General features: G+C 36.1%; 1 protein-coding gene across 1 annotated transcript in view; it reads left to right on the top strand.

Annotated features, from left to right (window-relative positions):
• Positions 1 to 23,658, top strand: part of LOC142338092 (uncharacterized) — a 57,690-nt gene that overhangs the window by 30,375 nt on the left and 3,657 nt on the right. Inside the window, exons 4-6 of the mRNA XM_075387723.1 lie at positions 8,374 to 8,566; positions 8,956 to 9,196; positions 23,631 to 23,652. Coding sequence (XP_075243838.1) covers positions 8,374 to 8,566; positions 8,956 to 9,196; positions 23,631 to 23,652 — 456 coding nt within the window. The remainder of the gene's footprint in view (positions 1 to 8,373; positions 8,567 to 8,955; positions 9,197 to 23,630; positions 23,653 to 23,658) is intronic.

Here is a 23,658-nt window from a genome sequence, read left to right as displayed (position 1 = left end):
ATCAAAAAACTTGATGTTTTTCATAGCTAAAAAGCAAAGGAAGGACTTACATGAAAATCTTGATTGATATTTGAAGTAATAAAAGTGACAAAACTAAGTTTTTTTCTAAATCTAATTTTGTCTTGGTGCTATCATTATCCTATTGACCTATCAGCCAAATGTCACAAGTAAAAACCTCCTACTTATTCAAATATTATTCTAACAATCACGGATCCTCAACTGATGAAATCCTTTGTAGCAAGCTCATATTAGGTTCTCATGAAATGTAAAGAAAACCACGTTTGGGATTTGGAACTAAAATCTCTTTGCATGTCAATCATGTAATCATGTGAAATATCTTTAACGAATCTCTATGCGATTTAGAAAAAGAATAGTACTATGAATACGAGCTAATTGTTGTAAATTTTTAGTTCAAAAATTAGATTGAAATTATTCCACTTGAATTGTTTGACCCGTGATAAAAAACACGGTAATGGTGTTCAAACCCAGCATATTTTGTAGCGAAAAATGGCGCAGAGAAGAAAGAAGGCAAGATAATCAAAGAAGGTGCTTAACTAGAAATAAAGTTAACAAATTCTTTCCTTAGTTTGCTCGGGCAAGTAGCACTTCGTAAGTTTAGCACTATGGGGTTATTAGAAACTCCACTTAAACAGATCAAAATAGCTGCCTAAAATTTTGTTTCCCCTAAGGAGAGAGTGATTACATCACAAAAGGCCAAATTTCTGTCAGTCAGACAATATTTAAATGAATCATATTAGGGTTTACTAGCAGCACTTAGAGAACAAGCACGCTAGTTTGAACTTGAGAAACTCAAAGCAGTTACTAATCAAGAGGAGCTGACGAAATTGAATTTCATCTCAGTAGCGAGGGACTCCGAAACACAATTTACAATACTTGATGATATCGAAACATAACCAGCGCTATCTGTTGCTGAAGTGGACGCAAGTTCAGGGTTCATAAATTAGGCAATGGCCTCCGCAAGCTGTTCCGCAGCTAAAAAAACTTATTAACGTCAAAAAAGAAGTTCGGTAAAAACTGAATAACAATTAATAAACTAAACGAAAAATTCACAGTCAACTAAAGCAATCCCACAATTGAAAGTTAACAAAGAAAGCCACAACTGCAAACGGGTGACACGCTTCTTAAAAATTTTTAGAATAGATCCTTATCAGCACAGGTAGGTACAAAAACAGAAACTCTTTTGTGAAGAAAAAAGTAGTTCTTCACGTTAAGCATTTTATATTCAATCTGAAAACTTGTTTGGATCACGTTGAAGAGACAGTCTCCCAGACACGGTGTGGTTGAAATCTCAACCGATAATTGCCGCTGTGAGGATTTACACACCTCGTTTCAAGTTGATACAAAGATCACAGCGAATATTTTGCAAAGCAGGGAAATTGCTTATACCTCATCAAGACAAGATCAATGATAAGCTGGTGGTTAGTTATCAGATGGTCAGGCAAGGCGTCTTCGAACCTATGCAGGGAAGAGGATGCATCAATAGTTGTGTGGCAAAGAAAGAAAAGTTGCAAACTGACACCTTTTGTGGACTTGAAAGTTCATAGCAGTGGTAAGATAATCAATATGGACTACACAATACCAGACATGGAGACATTTTCCATGTTCTTCTTGCTCCTCAATTTTTGCATAACCGACCTCTCAGATCCCTAGCTTCATGGTGAGCTCCACAAAGAACCAAAAAACACTTTGAAAGTCAACACATCTTTGGGACTATTTAAGGCGTGCCCACCAAAACAAGGATTTAAAAACGCTTCATCAATCTTCCAAAATGAATTAGAGCAACGCTAAAAAACAAGGGCTTTGTGGTCTTTCAAGACGTCGTGTTGTCCTATGAAACTAGCATGGAGCAGTTCGGCAGAAGAAAACCTGTAGTCAGAAGACCACTACTTCCCCATTAATGAAGAATATTGGAGCTCATAACCGATCTGAACCTGCAGTTCTTTGGGATGAAATAGAACCAAATCAAAAACGTGTTGAAAAACTTTTAAAATCGCAAAGGCTCCAACTAACAAAAAACAGTTCAAATTTCTCGTTGGGCTCGCGATTTTCAAAGTTTTTTCAAAGCATGCAAAGGAAGCCACCGTGGGTCTATGAAAAGCAATTGACCAGGTGAGTTTGCAATAATGACTTCCGGTAAAATTTTAACGAAGACGTTTTTCTCCAGTGAAGCTGCAATTCTTAATTATAGAGCAAGAACCACTGGCAATTGTATTTGTGGTCACAAGATTGAAGGAAGTTTTTTTTTGGAAGATGATTTAGGCTATAAGTGGATCGAAATCCAATCAAATATCTCTTTGCACCCAACAAAGACGGCATGAACTAGATTTCGACAATGAGCCCTAGCTCTGATTAGCTTCAACTGTGATTTGAAAAACACACATGTAGAGCACATACCCAATGCTGATGTTTTCAGCAGAATGTATTTGACGAAGACGACTCTGACAGCGATCGGTTGTGTTTATACCTGGCTAATTGCCGGCATTTGGGAAAGGCTCCACAAAAATGGGGGTTATTTTGAAAACCAAGGAAAAATCTTAATGATTGTTGAAGTGGTTGCAGGCTGGACAGAAGTTTTCCCCGAAAGAAAACATAAACAACATTCACAAATTATCTTTATCATGATTCAATAAGATTTGGAATTCCTCAGACCTGACTATCTGATGAAGATCAAGCATTTGTATGTCATGCTCTTAAATAGCGGTGGATTGAATCGATGGGAAATACGTAAATTCGAATTCTCTGTCTATAAAGCAAGAGCTAATAGACCAGGTGTGAAAACCAAAATTTAACGTGTCTTTCGGAGCAGACCTGCAAAACGCAAGATTATACAGGATCAACTTAAACATATCGCAAAACTCCAGCTGACTAACTACTGAGATGTAGTTAAGGATATCGAGAAAAAGTTGATTGAAAATTGTGCGAGCTTTTCTGTTTAGGACCAATTCAAAAAAAATTACATATTTCTGCCAAATTTTATCATCAGAAACTGCCTGAAAACATCCTTCACACAGTCTGAAGACTCAGCATGTACTTTCTAGTGAGCAACTATCAAATTGGCAGGCTAGATGGGGTCTAATGAAACCTGAAAATTTGTGGCGGAGACTAAATCTTGTGAGAACCACAAGTTAGAAACACAGATGAAGGACTTTTACATCAAAAAAGTTTCTGCATCAAAATCAAACAAAAAGAAATCACTACTTGAATCATCAGAGCGCTAACGAACAACAACAAAGAAAATAAAACCACATTTGAGGCATTTATCCGCGCAAACTTACCTAAAATTATAGGAAGGATGTAATGATTTGATGGACCATCAGAAAACTTAAAAGTTACTGTTCATTGTGTTGTCAGAAAGCAAGCGAAAAACTGGTTTGTCAACCTTTACTGTATAGTCTAAAAATACGACCACAAACTGAACTTGATGCTAAATTTCATTTTGTCTGGGTGCTATCATTATCTTATTGACCTATCAGTCAGATGTCAGAAGTTAAGTTCTCCCAACAATGGAGATCTCATGCGGTCTTTCACTGATTTCCAACTGACGACCTGGATTGAACCAGGGCCATATAAGGTTCTGATGAAACCAAACTTTAAAGAAATTTGAGTCTGAGTTTTGGATTTAAAATCTTTTTGCATTCAATCGTCTGAAATATCTTAGGCCAATGTAAATCTTCTCTGTACAATTTGCATATATAAGTACTGTGAATGCCAGCATTTTTTTGAATTTTTTAGTTCAAAATTATGAAGTATTTTTCCCATGTTTGCGTGTTAGAAGACAACGACAATACGTGAAACTAAGGGTTTCAAGACAAACTGATTTGAAATCTGTCTATAACTTAGATGAATTCTGGTTTTGTTATAAAAATTTGAACCGTTGAGCAACATTTGATCTGCATCCCTCTGCCGCGGCTAGCCCTAAGTTAAATTATCCTGTTTATTATAAGGAGGCAATTTAAAATGAATTAGTTCATTCAATTGGAGGGTTTTGGAGAACATTTTTAGCATCAATATCCAATAACAATCCAATTCGGACACAAAATGACCATAATTGCTCTTCAAGTCCGTGCCCATATAAGCAAAAAAGTAAAAAACTCAAAAAAATCAATGTCATCTTGCTGAAGCGAATTTAAATTTAGTAATACAGGGTAAAAAGATCCCTATTATCTTTAATGTAAAGCTCCCTTTATTTTGATATGTGTGCTTTCATTTGTTGATACTGAAGCTTTGAATATTTTCCGTTAATAAATTTTTATGTATTAGCCAATTATATAATTTTTTTTACAAGTTAGCTAATGACTCTTTGTTTTTTGTCGTTTTTTTTGAAATAGGTGGGGGAAATAGGCATCTTGAACTCCATCTTGTCTGTTTTTAGTGACTGCTAGACTTTGCGGCATTATCAATTCTAGCGTAGATTCAGACAATAATTTTTTGAAAAATTTGTTGAAGAAAATCAATCACGTAATGTTTGTAAACAGCAGGCATCTTTTTATCAATTATCGCAAGACCAAAGAATTCATATTTTCCTCCAAAAAAATTTGCTTGAATGAATTTTTGTTGGACCCAATCAAATTTTTCTAAATTCTTTTTGCTCGTGTTTCCATAGACTAAAAGACCATAAATTATAATCGATTTGGAAAAAAGGATTTTAAAATATTAGAAGACATTTTCTTGGATAAAAAATCGTACTTGATACATTAGTCCGCAAAATTTGTTAAGTTTTTTAATAAGAAAATCAACGTGATCAGGGAATGTTTAAATTTTTATCATTGTGATTTCCTAAAGACTTACAAGATGTATTGTAATCTAGATTCTTATCCTTGAGTTTCATTTTGTTGTGGGTTTCGTGAAATTTATAGCTTCATATTTGTCATATCTAATTGTTAATGTTTTAGTATATAATCAGTTGGAAACTTTTTCAAAATCCATTTGTAGAGGCTAATTAAAGTCACTACTGGCGCTTGCAACTTTAGTAAAATCTGCAAACATTACTAGGATTTTTCATTACAAACTGCCGTGTGATCGTTGATACAAAATGAACAAAAAAGAACCCAGAACAGAGCCCTGTGGTACGCCACAAACGATTCGTTTTTCTGTCGTTTTTTTGGTCCTGCACTTACAAACTGGGTGCAGTCTGTTAGATAACTCTTTAATTGATCTAAAGTTGGACCTCAGAATCCATATCCTTCTAGTTCTAGTAACTACATAATCATGATCTATTTAATCGAAAGCTCTGTCTAAATCAAAAAGACTAGCTTGCCCTGTTGATTTGTTAGCAATGGCGGTTACGTTTGTAACTTCATGCACACATGACATTTTAGATCTAAAACTAAAGTGATTGTTCGCTAGCAAATTGTTTTTACAATAAATGTCATCATTCCCTTCAGTAAGATCTTCTCCAGATATTTGCCTATTGTACTCAGTAAACTGATAGGTCTGTAATTTCCAGGATCAGTCTTTTCCTCTTTTTATATACGGTTAATACTTTGGCTATATTCAAAAAATCTGGAAAAAACGCTCGAGCATAAATAATTAATGGCTCTTGCAAGATGACATTCAATAGTGGGAGAACAACATTTCGAATTTTTGTTTGAGAGTCTATCATTACGAGCACTTTTCTTGTTTTTCAGTTCCCTCAAGATTTTTGTAACCTCTGGCTCATTTGTTTGATGAAGTATCAGCTTTTTTTTCATTACTGCCGATATTAATGCCGGTTTTTCTTTTAATAAATTTTTCAGACGATTTTGGACCTATTGAGACAAAGTAATCATTTATTTCATCAACATTTGTTAAATCAATGGCGTTGTCTTTCCTTTGCGAGTTTTTTGTACTAGGAATCATTTTTGATTTTGAACTCTTGCGTTGTTTTTTGATATTGTCGCCTATTTTTTATTTCTTATCAAGTTAGTTACCTTGTTCCTTATTCGAAAATATCTAGTTTGTTTTTCATTAGTAGTCCCTGCTATCTCTTTTTGCGACAATTTTTCTCTCTTTATAATAACGTTTTCGATTTCATTTGTAATCCAGCTTGCAGATTTTGGAGTATCAGTTGTTTTGAAAGCCTTTTCCTGCGGAAGTTTGTTCAAAGATTCAGTGATTTTCTCGATCATTGAACTTATATAATCACTAGCATTCAAGTTCTCAGGATTTTTTTGATACTTTTGACAAATACAAAATAAAAATTCAGCGCTTTGTCTGTTTTGACTGTTGTCAAATTTTGCATGAGTGCTGATGATAATGTTTAAGCTTGATACGGTAAGTTCAGAAGCTGAAATAAAATGATCAATTCATGTCTTTGAATTTTTAGTTACCCTTGAATGCAATGAATATTGTACCAGGAAATCAAATGATTTTAAAAGACTCTCATACTCTTTTGTAGTTATTTCTCTCTTCAAAATATTTATTTTGAAATTACCAAGATTTCCTCTTTTGAAAGTTTTAATAAATGTAAAACCCCTCCCAGATTTTGTTGAAAATCCGATAAATTTGGAAACGGAGGTCTAAAAGTAACACAAAAATTATGCAAACATTCATAATCGTATTTAACTTGGGATATCAAGCATTCAATTTCTGTTTTTGTGTCCTTTATTGTATATTGAAGACTATCTCTAATGTAAAAGGCTACTCCTCCTGGTCATCTCTTAGCGTTTTTTCTCAGTTTTGACACTGTTTTCAGGTAACCTAGTAGATCATAGTCATCAAGTTGTTCACTATCTTTTAAACATATCTCAGTTAAAGCAATAATATCAGGTTTTTGTTCTAATGTTTCAAAGAAAACTACTAGATCAGCATGATGGAATCTCCAAGACTGAATGTTTCAAACCGAAACAGTTGGACTTTTTGCAAAATTGAATACTTTTTTCTTTCAAACAGCTTAATTTGTTAAGCTTGTCAATTTGTTTTGTACCACAATGCCTTCGAAAACCTTCTTGAGGTGATTGAAATACCACCCGCCGGCTTCTTTTCGATGATGTTTTCTTTTTTACATAAGGTTACATCGCGAACGTCTCCAGTGTTTCCGTACCCCATTCTGTTTCTGTATTAACATTGGTTTCCACGAGTAAATCAGCTTGATGTCGACTGTCAACTGTATAACAAGTTGTATCGTTTTCTGGGAACCTAATTCGTACTTGGTTTTTTGTTTGTTGTTGTGAGAAATTTTTTTCCCGCAATAGTTGTACAAGTCCCTATCACTTTCCGCTAGACGATGGTTTATGAGAGTTTTTGCCCAATAAACCGGATCAAAAAACGTGTTTCGATTATACAATACCGAATCTGGCTGATGGTTCTATAAATATTTAACAATTGTGGATTTTCTTTTACCTTTCCCAGGAAGGTAATGGCAGGCGACAATATCATGAGTATCATTTGGATATTGTACTGACGTGAATAATTCTACATTTTTATGTAACGGGTACTCACCACAGTTCTCTACCCCATGAAAATTCAAACTCATGAAAGATGAATAACGTCCCAATTTAGTAATTTCTTTGCAAATTCCTCCTTTCCGGTCCTTAGTTGATCATTTCCTCTACGCAGTTGGTTGTTTTGTTCCGTGTGATAATTAATTTCTTGCATGAAACCCAGAAATAATGAATGCAGATTTTGTGACGTGAGATCAATGGAGTTTATGTTCTCATACAGGGCCATAGTTAAGAGTGCAATTGCATTTTTATTACGTAATGCAGTGAAAACGAAGCGACCGTTTGCTAGCTGTTCATTTGGTTATGTGAAGGTTGGGTGATGAGGCTGGGCCCAGTTTTTGAAGAAAGCGTTGGTTAAAATTCTTGGCCAAAAATGAAAGTTTATTAGGTTCTAAACTGACTCGCATTGGTCAAGGTTTTGAGTTTTGAAATTTTGCATCATTGATTGAAGAATTTTTTTGTTTTGTTTTTGTCTCTTAAAATGTTGAGAAAGAGATCTTCAAGTTTTTCTGCGTCTTTCTTCGACAAGTAGTGTTTATTTTTCTCGGAGATTTTTTTATTACCTTTATTTGCTCAATGCTCATAATTTTTATCTGCAAAATAATTATGGCATTACTACGCGATATTTTGTTCTTAATCTGTACGTTCTCCCGATTTTACAAATCAGGAACCAATACGCATATTACCGCAAAAATACCATAATGTTGGTCTAAAATTCCACGGTGACTTTTATGGGAAAGAAACAAAATAATTTTAGGATCTTTTCTCTTTGCCCCTTCCCCGGTGCGTTATGCTTCCTCACTTACAGAACACGTGTCATAACGTACTAGTTTACTCGAACACATACACGGACACGTGCGCTGGGGTGTTGCAAATAATATGTCTGCAAAATATTTAGGGGGGCACAAATGGAAAAATTTTAATTTTAAAGGTCATGTGCGCTGACTTCTATGGCTGTTGTTACGCAACAGAGAGCGATGGGTCAATTGTGAAGCAGAAAAAAGAGAGCAATTCTTTTGACCCTGTTCTCATTCCGCCCGAGTTTGCAAAGGGCAAGCTGAAACTGGAAAATGCTGGTTTTGACGACATTGATGCTTTCATACCTAGCATGATATGGCTAGCAGGTTATGTATTCCTAGATATTATTTCTTTTATATCTTTTATGATTTTATCATTAATTCAAAGATACTTATCTCTGGTTTGGTCTCAAAATTCAATTATTTTTAAAAATAAACGATATACCGGTACCCAAATACACCGATACCCCGATTGAGGTTTCAAGGTCCACGTGACCGCTCATTAGAGCATCCTTAAATGTGGCAAGGCTGAAGTGTGAGGCTATATGGTGGAATAACGGTTATAGTAATACAGTAATCTGTAAAATTACGGCACATGGGTCTGAGCAGATTTATTGGTTTTAGCCTGGAACCTAAGGCTGGGTACATTTTCTCTACTAAGATTCAATTTGAAGTTTTTTTCGAAAATTAAATTTATATCTAAATTCAAATTTTAGCAGCTCAAGTATATTTCTTCGCGGCTGGCTCCCCTCCAACTTACGACCAAATGGGTGAGAAATACAATCTGATGTTGTCACCGAATCTGGACCCTTATTCGCGGCACTTCAAACGATTCCTACGGTTGTGTCTGGAGCACGAGATGGAGAACCGATTCGCTGATTTTGAACAGTGTCGTGAATCTCGTTGGGTCCGAATGAATTTCGCTTGCAAGGTCGTCGATTCTCCGCAGCAGATGAGGTTAAATAATTGTCCTATTTATGCTTTTGTACCAATAATCTATTTCGGGAAAAAGTTAAGAGAGTATTTCAGTTTTGAGGGCAGTAAAACTTGATCGAAGCCGATTTCGCAATTTTAGTACGGATCGTTATTCAGGCTCAGAGCCACGGCTTGTTTTAGTCAAAGCGAGTTAAAGGCGACAAATCTTTTAGTACAATACTTTGATGCGAGTGACCAAAACGTCCATATGAGAGGAGAAACGCTTTTGGCTCTAAGCGACTCGTTTTGGATGCGACCATGATTATCTGTGATGATAATATAATCAAAAGAGGGTTGCCATTAAGGAGCCGCATAGCCAAAGAAGTAGCTACTATTGGGCTCATCGCACTTCTTACAGCTCATGTTTACAAAAAAATCATTTCATCAGTTCAGCTCATTTCATTGAACATGGTGAAACAATAGCGCAATCGCATTAAATTATGGTTAAAAACGAGAAAATCCCTACTATAAATAATGAGAGAAACCAGGCCAAACATTAAATCATTTCTTCCAACAAAATCGAATAAAAGCGAAAAAATACTGAGTAAACACGTTGTAGGTCCGGCAAATGAAATATAAAGGAACAGGGTTACTTTACGACCCGGCAAAATCGAAATTTAAATTGGCATCTATGCTTTGATCAACAATAATTTAAAAACAAGTCATTGCCTTGTAACTTTTCGGGTAAGAGTTTTTGCTTCTTTGTGTAACAGTTTTAATTGTTTATGGAATCAATGAAAAAGATTAACTGGCCCTCCGGAGCACAGGGCAAAGATTGTGGAAAAAATTGGCTCATTGTGACTGCTGGTCTATGAACCACTCTTGTAGTTGTCTTGATGTCAAAGCTTCTGGCTATTTTGTACAAACCACTGTCAGATTTTAGGTTTCTTGCAAGAGGCCATATGACTGGTTGAGTAAACTTCCTCATCAATTATACAATGCCATCCTGAGCCAATTCTTCAGGTGACAGATGTGATTATGACCTCATCGTAGGGCCGGAAACATACTCATATAGCAGTTGACTACAGTATTAGTCAAACAGTCCTTTTATCAGTTTGATGTCCTGGGTCGAGAGCCACTGCTGTGCGCTCACAATACGCTATAGAAAAGCAACCGGTCTTCTGAGTACAAAGTGATTCGGTGCGATCGGCCTTTCACCTGAGATGTTGCAACCAACATGCATGTGAGTTTTATGGCCCCGAGCATAATCAGATGACAACTCGGTGCTATCTGGGTTGAAGTTTCCATGTGTGGTGCAACGGAAGGATTGAAGACTCAATGAAAGTTCTCTTGAGCTTGTTGGAGCCTGATGTTTTCATTGTCTGGATTAAAGTCATTCTGGAAACTTCCTTTCTATGTGTTATTGGACCATCACTTTTGTAATATTTGACTCAATGAAACAAGGTTAGGGTATCCTTGTCTTGAAAAAAAAAATTATTCAGTCGTTTCGAGATGATATAATCTCTTGAGAACGAGCAGATATATTGCACCTGAGCTATCTGTACTATCTCTTCATTGTGAAATGATTAGACATGATCAATGGTGTGTTGATGAAAAGGCACTGCTTTGAAGCTTCTGGAAAAGCTGAGCTCCGGCGAGTAAGCCTTTAATCTCACATTTTCTGTTCACCAACGTCTGCAAATTTAGCAGTAAATGACAGGTTTCTGCTGGCACCCAAACTTCTATGATGAGAAAGCTGATTGCTGATGAGATTTAAAATGTTTCAATCCATGATGCCCGCAGACATGATGTGTTTTTTCAATCAGATTTCTGTGATCCCCCTCTTGCTACGAACAACTAAAGGAAGTTCGCTTTTGTATGCTAGTGGTGCCTTGCATTAGCCCACGCCAACTTTCCGTAGACCATCTATGTCCAGGAGTGTTGAGGAGGGCATCAGTTTGTCTCCTCTCCTCAGAGACGTGCCCCTCGTAAAAATAGAAAAAACCTAATTGAAGTACTGTTGCGGCGATGAAATAGTGAGGAAATTTCTCGCGTCTAGTCCGTCTGATGTGAAGTGTTTTTCAATAGATTGAGCTAGCTGTTCCTCTTTCTTGTATAGTTGTACTCAATTTACCTTAATTTGGGCAGTTGTACTGCTCTGAAAACTGTTTTCGTGATGACTTAATGTCGTGCCCATGTTTAGAAGTTCTTGACATTAATCAGAAGACGTTGTAGTTGTTTATCTGTCATTGTAGTTGCACAGACGTGAGTGAGACTACCTTCTGAAAACCTCCAAGAGTTCTCGGTTGTCCGTGGGAAGCTTGATGGTGGGAGCCAAAGAATAGTTACTTGTGCCGCTGTTTTACGTTTTGTGCCATGATAAGCCCAAAATTGCGCATATGGGCGTATACCTTGCCCCAGAGATGCAGCCATTGTACTTGATTTTTTGTGCCGTATTTAATCAACAAAAAGCAAAGTCTGTCTTGACAATCGAGTTGGTTTCCTATTTGCATCAACATTGTTTTCGTTTCTTTGCAGTTTCTGAAGCAGAGAAGAAGGCCATGCAAGCCGCAGACAAGATCAAGAGCAGTCAACAATGAGTCATTGATTTAGGTTTGCTAGCACTTTGAAGTTGCAATCGTCAACCTTCGATTTTTAACCGGCTTCTGATTGGTGATCACCTGATGGAGAGGAAGCTACAAATCAGGAAATTTTCAATAACGGCTAGAAGTCATTTCTGGATCATCCCTGACGAACTCAGTGTAGCCTTGATTCTGTTTGCCAAACCTCATTGTCGTTAATTTCTGCAGTAGATCCCGTTGAAATTTTTGCCGTGCTAGGTTTTTTTTAGGTACAGTGATGTCTTTCTTCCATGGCTTGCTATAATAGTTTATATCCCCAGAGTGTTTGACGGTCTCGTTCCAAATACAGACACCGTCCTTGTATTCTGAAGATCTTTTTTCAGACCTTCGGATCCAATTTACTCCTCAAAGGTCCCAGAACAGCTGGAGGAAGTCCCCTTCAAAGTACAGAGTTTATTTATTTTCTGTTAGAAGAGTGCAATGTTCATGTTACTATAGTTCCGATGTCAAATATTCAAGTACTTGTACAGCGGGAGGTTGTCATGCTCCATCCATGTAGCATCAACATAGCCATATAGGGTACCCATTGAACATGTAGTAAAATTTCTGGGAATTGTTGTAATTGCATCAGTTCCGATCAGAATCTTAATTATGTTTTTACTGATGGTTGAGAGAGTTATGTTCCTCAGGAGACGGTTGTCTTTGCAAATTTAATTCAGCTTGCTGACTTGCTGTTGACATCTGAAAGCGGGTTCTGATGAATCCAAGAATGCTGACACTATCTGCTGCAGTCTTTCAAACTGTCTCGTGAATTCCAAAATGGCCTCCTGGTACGGTTCGTTTTTTATATGAGATTACAAAGAATAGGTCTGTTTTTTGGGTGAATGAAGTCTGGAGATAGGTCGTTATCTCTGAGTCTGAACGAACAATGTTTTTGTGAACTTCATTTTTGAAACAAAAACTGAAGCACTCGTGGCATTCTAGAGGATCGCGTGAAAAACTATTAATTGCTATTTTAGCAAACTCATTGTTTTCTGGAAGATGAATTATTCAGGTTGCATCCAAATGGAAGGAACAAACATATCCAGAAATTTTCCGCGGGAATTCAATCCAAAGTCCTCAATCCGTTTTATCTCATAGTGACTGCTCTGTAGCTGTTGGGTGTCTGGCTGGTGCCAATGCGATGTTCTCAAGTTTTTGGTTTCAAAAATCTCAAAACAAGTGCTCATATTTTATTCAGGTCTATCTATACGTTTTTTGTTTCTGTTAAATGTTTTTTGTTTATGAACAATTAGGGACTTTTTAGAAACTGGTTCAGCATTATTTTTTTCCTCTGTTCAACGTGTAGAGGTTACTTCGTGATTTTTATCGGGATCATCTGACTAAGACGATGTGCCGACAGCGGTAATTTGTTGCCTAATTTGTTGAGAACAGCCCCTGACTTGAGAGTTTAAAATTTCTTTTGCTGCTGGTACTGTTTCATCACAGTGCCAGGAAAACGCGCCGTTTTTGTGTTCAACTTAAGTTCTGTGTCACTAGGCTCCAAATTGAGTGAATTTTTTCTGCTTGTACTTAAGCGTTGCAATGGTAGTTTGAGCAGAGGCTTAAGCAAAGCTGTCACAACGCCAGTAGTTAGCCGTAACTCATTTTCTTTATTTTGTCTTTTGTGAGCTTAATGTTTTCAATAGTACACGTAGCCTTATTTTAATATTGTTACTACTATTTCGTTGCTCTATTAGTTGTTTTGTTGCGTTCCAATTGGTAGTTTTCTGCAGTAGTTTTCGCGTGAGGATATTTGCGTGTTTTTGTTGTCGAAGAGGCACTAGACTTATGCAGAATTCTGATCGTCTTTAGAATTTTCAGTATTATTTTTTTATAAAAGTCACTGAGCTGTTACTTCACTTTTTCTTTTCCATTGAGTTCATCTCCTGTTAAAATTATTGCAGATTCATTTAAGGAAGCTGTTTTCAATTGTGTCTGCTTGTATATTATATCAAGTGCGTTTTTTTTGAATTTCGAGCGCGTTTGAAGAACCCTAATCATGTGAGGCGTGTTTTTAGGGGAGTTGCAGTCCCTAGAATCAATCGATAAAGTATCCTGACGTGACTGTTAAAATGTTTAAGCCCCCTGTCTATAAAAACTGTCCAGTCTGAGTCGTGCATTTTTTTTGCTTTTAACCAATGATCCGCCAGAATTTTAACGCTTTTTGGCAGTTAGTCTTGCGTACCAGGAATAATTTCATAGAATATTTAACTTTTTGGCTTTCCCAAATTAGAGTCGCAAAACAAACTTATTCCAGATTCTGGTATTGGAGACATTTTCCAGAATATGGCGAAACAACATACAAATGGTGAAACTTTTTACTATAAATAATATGAGAGAAAAAAGTCAAACATTAAAGCGCCTCTTCCGACAAAATCGATTAATAGTGTAAAGAACTTAATAATAACGATGTAGGTTGGGAATGAAAAAATTTAGGAACTGGTTTTGTTTACATTCATAACACAAGATATGAAAGCAAAAAGGAAAACAGGACTGCTGGTAGATTCCGCAGCCGATACCCACGGGTTATCTTATAAAATATTAATATTGTATAATTCATGCAGAAGTTTCTCGAGAGATTGGTGCGTGTAATTAAAGGAAAATGGAAACTAAATTTCAATGAATATAAAATAATTGCACTTCTCGTTTATAATTCTCTGAACATTTTTCTGCCTTTTGATGATATTATTTATGTCTTCTGAATTTCCGTACTCTTCATTCCAATATCTTTACGCTTATGTACTCTAATGTCGGGAAAAACGAACAGTCTTTTAATTGTTTTTTTACTTCACATTCCACATAATACTGAAGACAGGAAAAAACCCAAAACTGCAGCGATATTGATTGTAAATGATTGCTATTTTGACATCCAGAGATAATGATGGTCAAACTGATTCACATAATTTGCATTTTTGACAAATGGTTATTTTGCAAGATCTCGCCAAATTTTGAAAGAGAATGTTACAAGACGATGAACCCTCTTACAAGAGATAATAATTCGAAGCTGACTGTGGGTGCCATCATTTTAATGATATTAATTTCGATAGAGCGCATTTGAAACGAGAATATTGTAAAATAGTAAACAGCAGAAAGAACAGACTAGTGCTTTCTTAATAGATGACGACGGTGTTCAAATTACCAAGCTAAAAGATCTCTCACCGTTTTTTTGCATAAGAGGGCGTTCACTCTTCTAACTCAATCTAACTTTTGTCGTAAATCAATTTTTTCCTCTACAGAAATTAATTGTGATGGTTTCAAAGAAACATCAAGAAACTTAGAAATTTTCTTTAATAAAGTTTTAAAGAACAAAAGAAGAACTTACCTGACGAGCTTCGCTGCTGTGTCAATAAGTAATGGCCACAAAACTAAACCCGATTCTGATTTAGTTTTGCCGCTCTCATTATCTTGTTGACCTATCAGATGTCAGAAGCAAATTCTCCCACCGATAGAAACCTGATTCTAACATGCACTGACCTCCAACTAATGAAATCAATTTTATCTAGGCCATGTACGATTCTCATGAAATGTTGATGAAAATAGAAATCACGTCGGGGATTCGGAATCAAGATCAATTCACATTTCAATCAAGTAAAAAATTTTCTAGCTAATCTAATTTTTCGCTGTATATTTTCGCATAGATAACTACTATAAATACGAGACGAATTTTGTACATTTTCAGTTCCAATTTTAGTTGAAAATTCAACTTATTGAACTTTTTGACCCCTGTTATTGACCACGCCAATGAAATCCAGCCCACCAGCAGACAGACAAGTTCTATATCTACAGAATGCAGGAATGGTTACTGCGTGGATTATGTCTTTTGTGGCGAAATATCGCGCAAAGAAAGACGACAAGATGAACACCGATGGTACTATAGTGGGCCTACAGGTAACCAATCTCTTTCTTATTACGTGCAGGCAAGAAAAAATTATTCATTTTAGGAGTCTATGAAGCCCTAGAAATTTAATAGACACTCCATACAAAGACATCAGATCGGCGATTCACAATGTTATTACTCCTAAAGAGAGAGTAGTAACGGCAGAAAAAGCTAAATTTCTGTCCGTAATACAAAGTGTACCGGAGTTTCAGAGTGCAAGGTATAGCAGGTCTCAGGGAAAAAGCACGCTATTGTGACTTCGAAAACTCAAAACAGTGGCCAACACCAAAGAGGAGTTGGTAAAAGGAAAACTTATCTCTATCTCTGTTTTGAGAGACTTAGAGTACTAGAGAGCGTTAAAGCAAAACCAGCAAAGTCTGAAATGACCGAGTGTTTTTAATTCAGAATTCAAGTAATTGCTTTTGCAAAATCCTCAACAACTAATAAAAGTTTTACGGTGAAAGAAGAAAATGGATAAAACTTCAAACAGAGTTGTCAAAAACCAAACGAAAAAATTTGCCGCTAATAAAAGCAACAGTGCTCTAAGCGTGGAGGCGAGCCACATTCTAGTAGAATTTGTCCAGCGCTAAGTAAAAAAGGAACATCTCTGAAAATGTGGGACACTTCTTAAAAATGTGTAGAAGCAATCCATGACAAAACTCTAGTAGGTACAAATAACAGATTAAATTTTTGCAAAGAAGTAAGTAATTCTTCGGAGCATGCCGTTCCATCAAATAGAATGGGAATGATTTATACCAAAGAACAAATCTTCAGAATGTCTTTAAGAATCAGAAACCTCGAAGTTTATGATAATCATCAATTAACGCTTCTGGGATCACTGATTTGTTAAGTTGAGTGGAACGGAAACAGGCACACACAAAACAACTAGCAGTTGTGGAGTCTGATAAAAAAAATTGGACTACGTGGTAGAGACATCCTACATAAGCACAGTGTTAACAACATCACAACTCAACACTGAACGATTCTTTGTTAAGTTGAGTGGAACGGAAACAGGCACACACAAAACAACTAGCAGTTGTGGAGTCTGATAAAAAAATTGGACTACGTGGTAGAGACATCCTACATAAGCACAGTGTTAACAACATCACAACTCAACACTGAACTGCCTGAACTGCTATGAAGGGTTATAAACTGATGTGAAGCTGATACCAGGATGACAGCCAATGTTTTGAAAGCCAGAATAATACCTTTACCTCTTCAGGACAAGGTCACAAAGAAGCTGGTTCAGATGGTCCGACAGGGAATCCTTGAACACGTACAGCCACGTGGAGTCACTAATGCATCTGCAGTGGTGTGGCAGAGAAACAAGAGCCGAGAAATGGGACTCCTCAATGCCAAGGTCATGGATGAGGACTACCCAATACCAGATATGGGCACGACCTTCAACAACCTACATGGGGCCTAATAATTTGGCAAAATTGATATCTCAGATGCCTGCTATCAAATGGAACTTGACGAAGAATCAAAGGACATATGCACAATCAACACATCTCAGGGACTGTTCAAGATGCGCCAACTACCACCGGGATTACAAAAATATTAGTCAATCCTTCAAAATTTTATCAAATAAATACTAAAAAAAATCAAAGATGTTGTGATTTTTCAAGAAGATGAGAAGATGTGTTGGTCTAGGGAACTACCAAGGAGCAGATCGACAGAAAATTGCAGTCAAGAGTGGACTACGTGAGGAAAACTTTACTATTAATGAGAAAAATTCTAACTCAAAACCAGTCAGTAGCAATAGTTTTTTTGAGAAACTCCATATTAAATGAGGGAATAGCAACAGATCCCAAATTTATTGAAAAAAAGAATTAAAATTATCAACTAACAACAAGCAGATCGAACTGTTTGTTGGGCTATCAGATTTTTACCGAAGAATGATTCCTGATTTTGCAGCAAAAATGCTACCATTGAATGACATGAGAAATAGTGAATTTTTATAGGGCAAAACTAGAAAGCCTTTGACAATCTAAAAAAATTTATGTGCCAGCAACCTGTTACAGCCATACAGTTGGAGAAAAGAAGCCACTTTAGCTATTGTAGCCTCCGATAAAGCAGTTGGCGGGTTTTTTTTCGCAAGATGGACATCCAGTAATATATGTCTCGAAGAAATTAACTCCAGTGGAAGGAAACTAATCAAACATAAAGCGCCAAGCACTGGCAATTGTCTTGTTGGTCGCAAAATTAAATTGGTTTCTTCGTTGAAGACAATTTACCCTACAGACAGACCAAAAACCGTTCAAAACTCTTTTTGCACCAGACGTGGAGAAGACCGAAGACCGCATCAGCTAGAATTGGAAGACGGACAAAAACTCTAATGGGTTTCCACTATGAGTTGGAATACAAACCAGAAGAGCTGATACCCTATTCAGATGCTTTGAGGAGAATGGATTTTGAAAAAGGCGAATCAGACAACGATCGAATTTGCTTCGCAAACAATTTTTTCTACTTCGCTCAAAGTAATTTTGTGATCCAAGCAGAAAACGAAACTGAACTTGGATCAATCAGACTTCTTCTTAACATAATGAAATGAATCAAGCCGGCAATTGAAAATAATGTTCAGAAGTTGTAGAAAAATTCGAACAACAGAAGAATGCACTGACCATACACAACCAAATCGTCTTCAGACAAGATTTTCTTTTCATTCCACCCAAACTAGGACGTTTCATTTTGGTAAAGGCGCATGAGACACATCCTGGGAAGATTGCAACTGAGGCAGCAGTCAGAATGACACAATAATAACCTGGCATTACTCAAGACGTTCAATATTTTGTTATAAATGTAAGAAATGTCAATTGAACAGGACTAACCTGGGATAAACAGTATTTACGTGACCAGAAGGCAACGTTTGCGAGCGGTTCCTCATATACTGGGGTTATTTTAAGAACCAAGGCAATGTCTAGGTGATTGATGACGCGGGTTCAGACTTGATAGAAGGTTTTCCCGTGGGAAAAAGAACGTCAGAAACAGTTAAAATATTCCTTGATTAAATCTTTGCAAGATTCGGAATACCAAAAACTTTAGTATCTGATAATGGTCCTGAACTTGTAAGTGGTGACCCTAAACAATGGTGTGAGTCACTGGGAATTAATAAATCGGAATCACTGTCTCCCGCCAAGACCTAATGGACTAGCTGAGATAGCAGTTCAGACAGTCATGCGGGCACTCCAAGCGTGGAATCCCAGTCCGAACATGTCAATTGGGTCATTCCTGCAAAGAGCACCGATGACACATCGAAACACTTCAAAGACGAGGAACGAAACTCCAGTTGAACTTCGATTGGGACGCGGAGTGAGACTACCAGTAATAGCAGATTTTGACTCGTGCGAAACTTTTTTTTCAAGGCCAACTAAAAGACAAAGACAGTTCCTGCAATCTTCGTAATAAGAAAAGGCTTGAACATACCTTTTATACAGCCTGAAGACTCAACTCGGACAATGCTCATGAGCGAATACCAAATTGCGAGAGTAGATGAGGACAATGTGAAAACTGAACCATCAGGGGAGAGGATCATATCTCAACCAGAAGAACACACAGATGAGGGATCTTTACATCTACATCAAGACAAAGATTTTGCAGCAACATTTGCTGCATAGCACCAAAAAACCCGAACCATCAGAACCTTCACGAAAATCAATATGAAATAAAAAACATAAACGCACAAACTTGCCTAAAAAAGGAGGGAGAACGTGATGATTTCAAAGAAACATCAAAAAATTTAAAATCTTTTTTTTTGAATTTTCAAAAAACAAAAGAGGAACTTACCTGACAAACTTTGCTGCTGTGACGATAGATGATGGCCACAAAACTAAACTCGATTCTAGTTTGGTTTTGGCGCTATCATTATCTTATTGACCTATCAATCAGATGTCAGAATCAATTTCTCCCACCCATAGAAACCTGATTCTAACATCAATTGCCCTCCAACTAATGAGCTTGGTTGTATCTAGGCCATATTTGGTTCTCATGAAATGTTGATGGAAATAAAAAATCACCTCCGGGTTTCGGAACCAGGATCTATTCACATGTCAATCAAGTAAATGTTTTTTGTCTAATCTGAACTTTCTCTGTATATTTTCGCATAGATAAATAGTATAAAATCGAGCTAAATTTGGTATATTTTCAGTTCCAATTTTAATTTAAAATTCAACTGATTGAATTCTTTTGACCCGTGTTATCGACCACGACATTAATGTCGATGGCCGGAGAACAAAATTTGCATGGAATATCTTGGAGTGTAACATCTGAAATCTTGGCCAGCAAGGTTTTGCCCTTTTCAGAGTGGCCTCTGTAAATAGTAAAGATTTAATTTATCTTTCAACTGCAAATAGGATACCTAAATCGAGATTTCCTATAAAAAATCAATGAGACAAAACAATTCTTATCAGCAAAACAGTATGCCTTTTTTGCTGATAAGAATTTCAATGCTGTCCAACCACCTTTAACCTATTGAACAGTATAACCGTTGAGCCTCTCAAACTGTGAGTGGTATTTTGTCGTAACGTAACGACGATTCATCCCAAGTGAACTTCGGACGATTGTCTTGAAAGAACTTGCAAAAAGTTTTGCTCGATTTTTCAAGACGAAATTCCGTATTAGAAGATTTTAATCCCAAAATCATTTAAAATGACACTTTGCCTTGAAACTAGTCAAATTATCTGAACACGTTCATTTAATGTTTCCCAATAGAAACAGCAACATTAATTACTTTAAGCAGTTTTAAGAAATATCATTTAAGGTTTTTGTTTTAGGAAAAATATTTTTGGTTATTTATTGTTCCTGACCTACCCTACTGGGGGAAGAACTATATGCTCAGCTGGGTTTTTTCTTCAGTCAATTTTGGCTGATCGATAACTTTATCTTACAGAGTTATGAGTGGTTTCATTAGAAAGCCCTCCACCGTAGAATTTATAACCAAAAAGATCTTTCAAATATGTTTTACTGCATGGAGTTATAGAAGGTTTAAGAATTGGTTTCAAGGACGGAAGAGTGATGCTAAACAGTCTGGTTCAAGTTTTTGGCATAAAGTTTGGCTGAAGTTTTTGTTTTTCGGATCTTTTCCGTTTGTGCCCCCCCCCCCCCAGTTTAGTGGGTGCATATTATTTGCACCCCCCCCCACGCACGTGCCATATTTTTAGATAAGGATTTAACATGTAATGACACGTGTTCTGTAATTGGGAGGAGCATAACGTACTGGGTGGCATAAACGGAAAGGTTTATGCCACTCAGCGTTTTTCATCAAAAAAGGAGAAAAGGAGGCAAATATGATTTTTAGCCCTCTTTGTCAAAAATATTCAATACAGGAGTAAAGTTTGTTTAAACATATTTTTTTGTAAAACAACAACAAGGCCCACATTTACATCTGTTTTGTGTAAGAGTGTGCTGAAATAGAAATGTCTGCTTTTTGCTAGTTTTATAGCATAATTATTCAAAACAAATAATTTATTTTTGATAAATAAACATTGTTGCCAAATTTACTTATCGCTAACCTTTCAGACGCAATCAAAAAAATGAGTAGCAAAAGCAATGCTAGTTTTCGTCTAATCGCGGATCCTTACCATCCAAAAATATTTCGATTTGTTTTGGGGCTGTGCCTTTTCTTAAAAATGTTTTTGTCTTTTTTGTTTTTTGTTTCCAGCTCAAACTAGAAGGCTTTCAAGCGATAGTATAATTATTGACGAATTTTTTATTATGCAAATAATGCCCAATGAACATCTTTTATTCAGTAAGGAGTTCATGATTTTTATGTCTGCAACACTGTGTTTGCGTAAGATTATTTATGAACTTTTGTACTCGTTGTTAATTTGGAGAGCTATAAAAGAGTGATTGCAACGACATTTCTGACTGACTACATAAGCTATTAATTCATCTAAAATCTTTTTCGAAGAGCTTTGATTGTGAAAAAAGTTTTAAGAGATAATTGTTTGAAAAATGAATGACTTTAAAGAAATGCAATTTTTGCATCTTCTTGCTATCAAAATGTAGCTTAGCTTCTGCTAATACAGATAAAAACTTCCTTCTACTGATACTGGTTTTTCGACATTTTGATTTTATTTGGTTTTTTGTTTTAGGTATTGCCTTGCGGCTTTGAAACAAAGACTTTTCATATATTTATATTTTAGTAGTTCTGCTCATTTTTGAGGTTCCTTTTTTATTTGTCGTCCTGTCACATTATTACCTTGATGCCAAATCACATTTCCCGTTATTGACGTTGACAAAAGAGATCACTAATAATGTCCCATTGTAAATGAAGAGACTGTAGTTTGAACGGCTTTGACGCCATTTAACGCAAAATATAACTGAATTTTTATTAATTCCGTCGTTCATTTTGTAGTCTTTTGAGATATTCTAGATAGTGACATATCTGAATGGCTGCCTGTACATAGGAAGGGTTTAAATTTATTGTTTTTACCCGTTAGATAACTGAGAACTGAGTTAATGACTTTATTTTCAGTTGGTTTCTAAAATATCAAGCTGTTTTATAAATTCCAATTTGATCAATGACAGGTCCTTTTTTCTTTCCTATAAAGCATACATTAATTATTTATCAATTTAATGTTTTAAATGGTGTTTTATGATTATAAAACATCGTGTTTCTATTTGAACATTGAGTTACTGACACTTGTCGATATTCGTAGTTGTCTTTTCACATTTCCGATGTCTTTTCACATTGTACTTTTGATAACAGACCCATTGACGTTCAACTGAAACACCAGTGAACATATATTTCTTTTCAGTTAAAATTTAATGGCTGCAATTTGTAAAGAGTTTGTAAATGACTGTTTGGCCGGTTTTGATTTTGTCGTGGTATGACTAAGTCTTATGATTGACTGGTCCCAGTGCCTTCCTAATTTGTTATAAAAAATCTATCTTGTCACTTGATTAGAGAAGTATCAGGTCTTATGGGTATTATGTAACAGGAGGCCTAGTTGTACATATATGAATTTTAAATGATCATATTGTGGTTTTTTTTGGCTTCGACACTTTTCTTTCACTTTCCTGTTGATGTCTTTGTTTTTGTCTGTAACTTTTTGCAGTCGTAAGTTTTTTTTCTGAACAATGACAAGTCTGATTGGCTTGCTATTGAGGTAAAATCGAATTTTTTTAACAATTGATAAATAGTTGATAGCTAAAGGATTTGATTTCTTTGAATATAATTGGTCTCAAAAATAGAAACGTACTGATTAACTTTGTACTTTTTGTTCTCCTTTTCGTGCAATTGTTAGTTTATCTCATTAACGACAGGCACCATATATTTTCTAGTAAATTACAAGTTAATTTGTTTGTGTAGGTTTTATCTGATGCCTTTTTGACTGTGTTATTATGTTTTTGAATATTACCCGTTTTGCAGGACTAGTATTCTAGGCTATGTTCGAAACTTTTTGCAAGATAACCGTCCAGTGTTGATTATTGAGGTCCAATTTAACTCACACTTTTAAATGATTTTTCCTCAGCCTGAATTTGCTGCTTTTGGAAACATCCAACCGTGGTAATTGCTAACTCGATTTACTGCTAAAAATTTAGTGCTAAGAAGACTGTCAACTACTATATCCACAACCATTGCCAGGAATGCATGCTACCGTTGCACCAAAGTTCAGCTGAGGTATTCATTTTGTTAGCTTGATATATCGCATGCTGGGTTATCACACTTCTCTTACCTTTTTTCTGACTCATGATTAACGGTGCTTTTTAACGCCCTCATGCTCTTGTTGCTGTTTGAAAAATCAATCCTGGTATTCGACCTCAATTTTTCTGAACTTATCATTATACGAGTAACTTAATCCTAATTCCAAGCTTCGATCACTAATTATCTTGAAAATTAAACCATGCAAAGTTTAAATAAAATTCATTTCCTTTCCTTTAGAAGCTTTTTTACAATGAAGGAAACCTGATGCAATTTTTGGCAAAATTGATTTTTTCCACTGCATTTTGTGTGAAAAATTGTCAATTTCAGGGAAAAGTACAAAAAGACGATAGCTGAA

Source organism: Convolutriloba macropyga, chromosome 4 (assembly GCF_964194025.1).
Source record: "Convolutriloba macropyga chromosome 4, txConMacr16.3, whole genome shotgun sequence".
NCBI lineage: Eukaryota > Metazoa > Xenacoelomorpha > Acoela > Convolutidae > Convolutriloba > Convolutriloba macropyga.
This window is presented reverse-complemented; position numbering and strand designations above follow the sequence as displayed.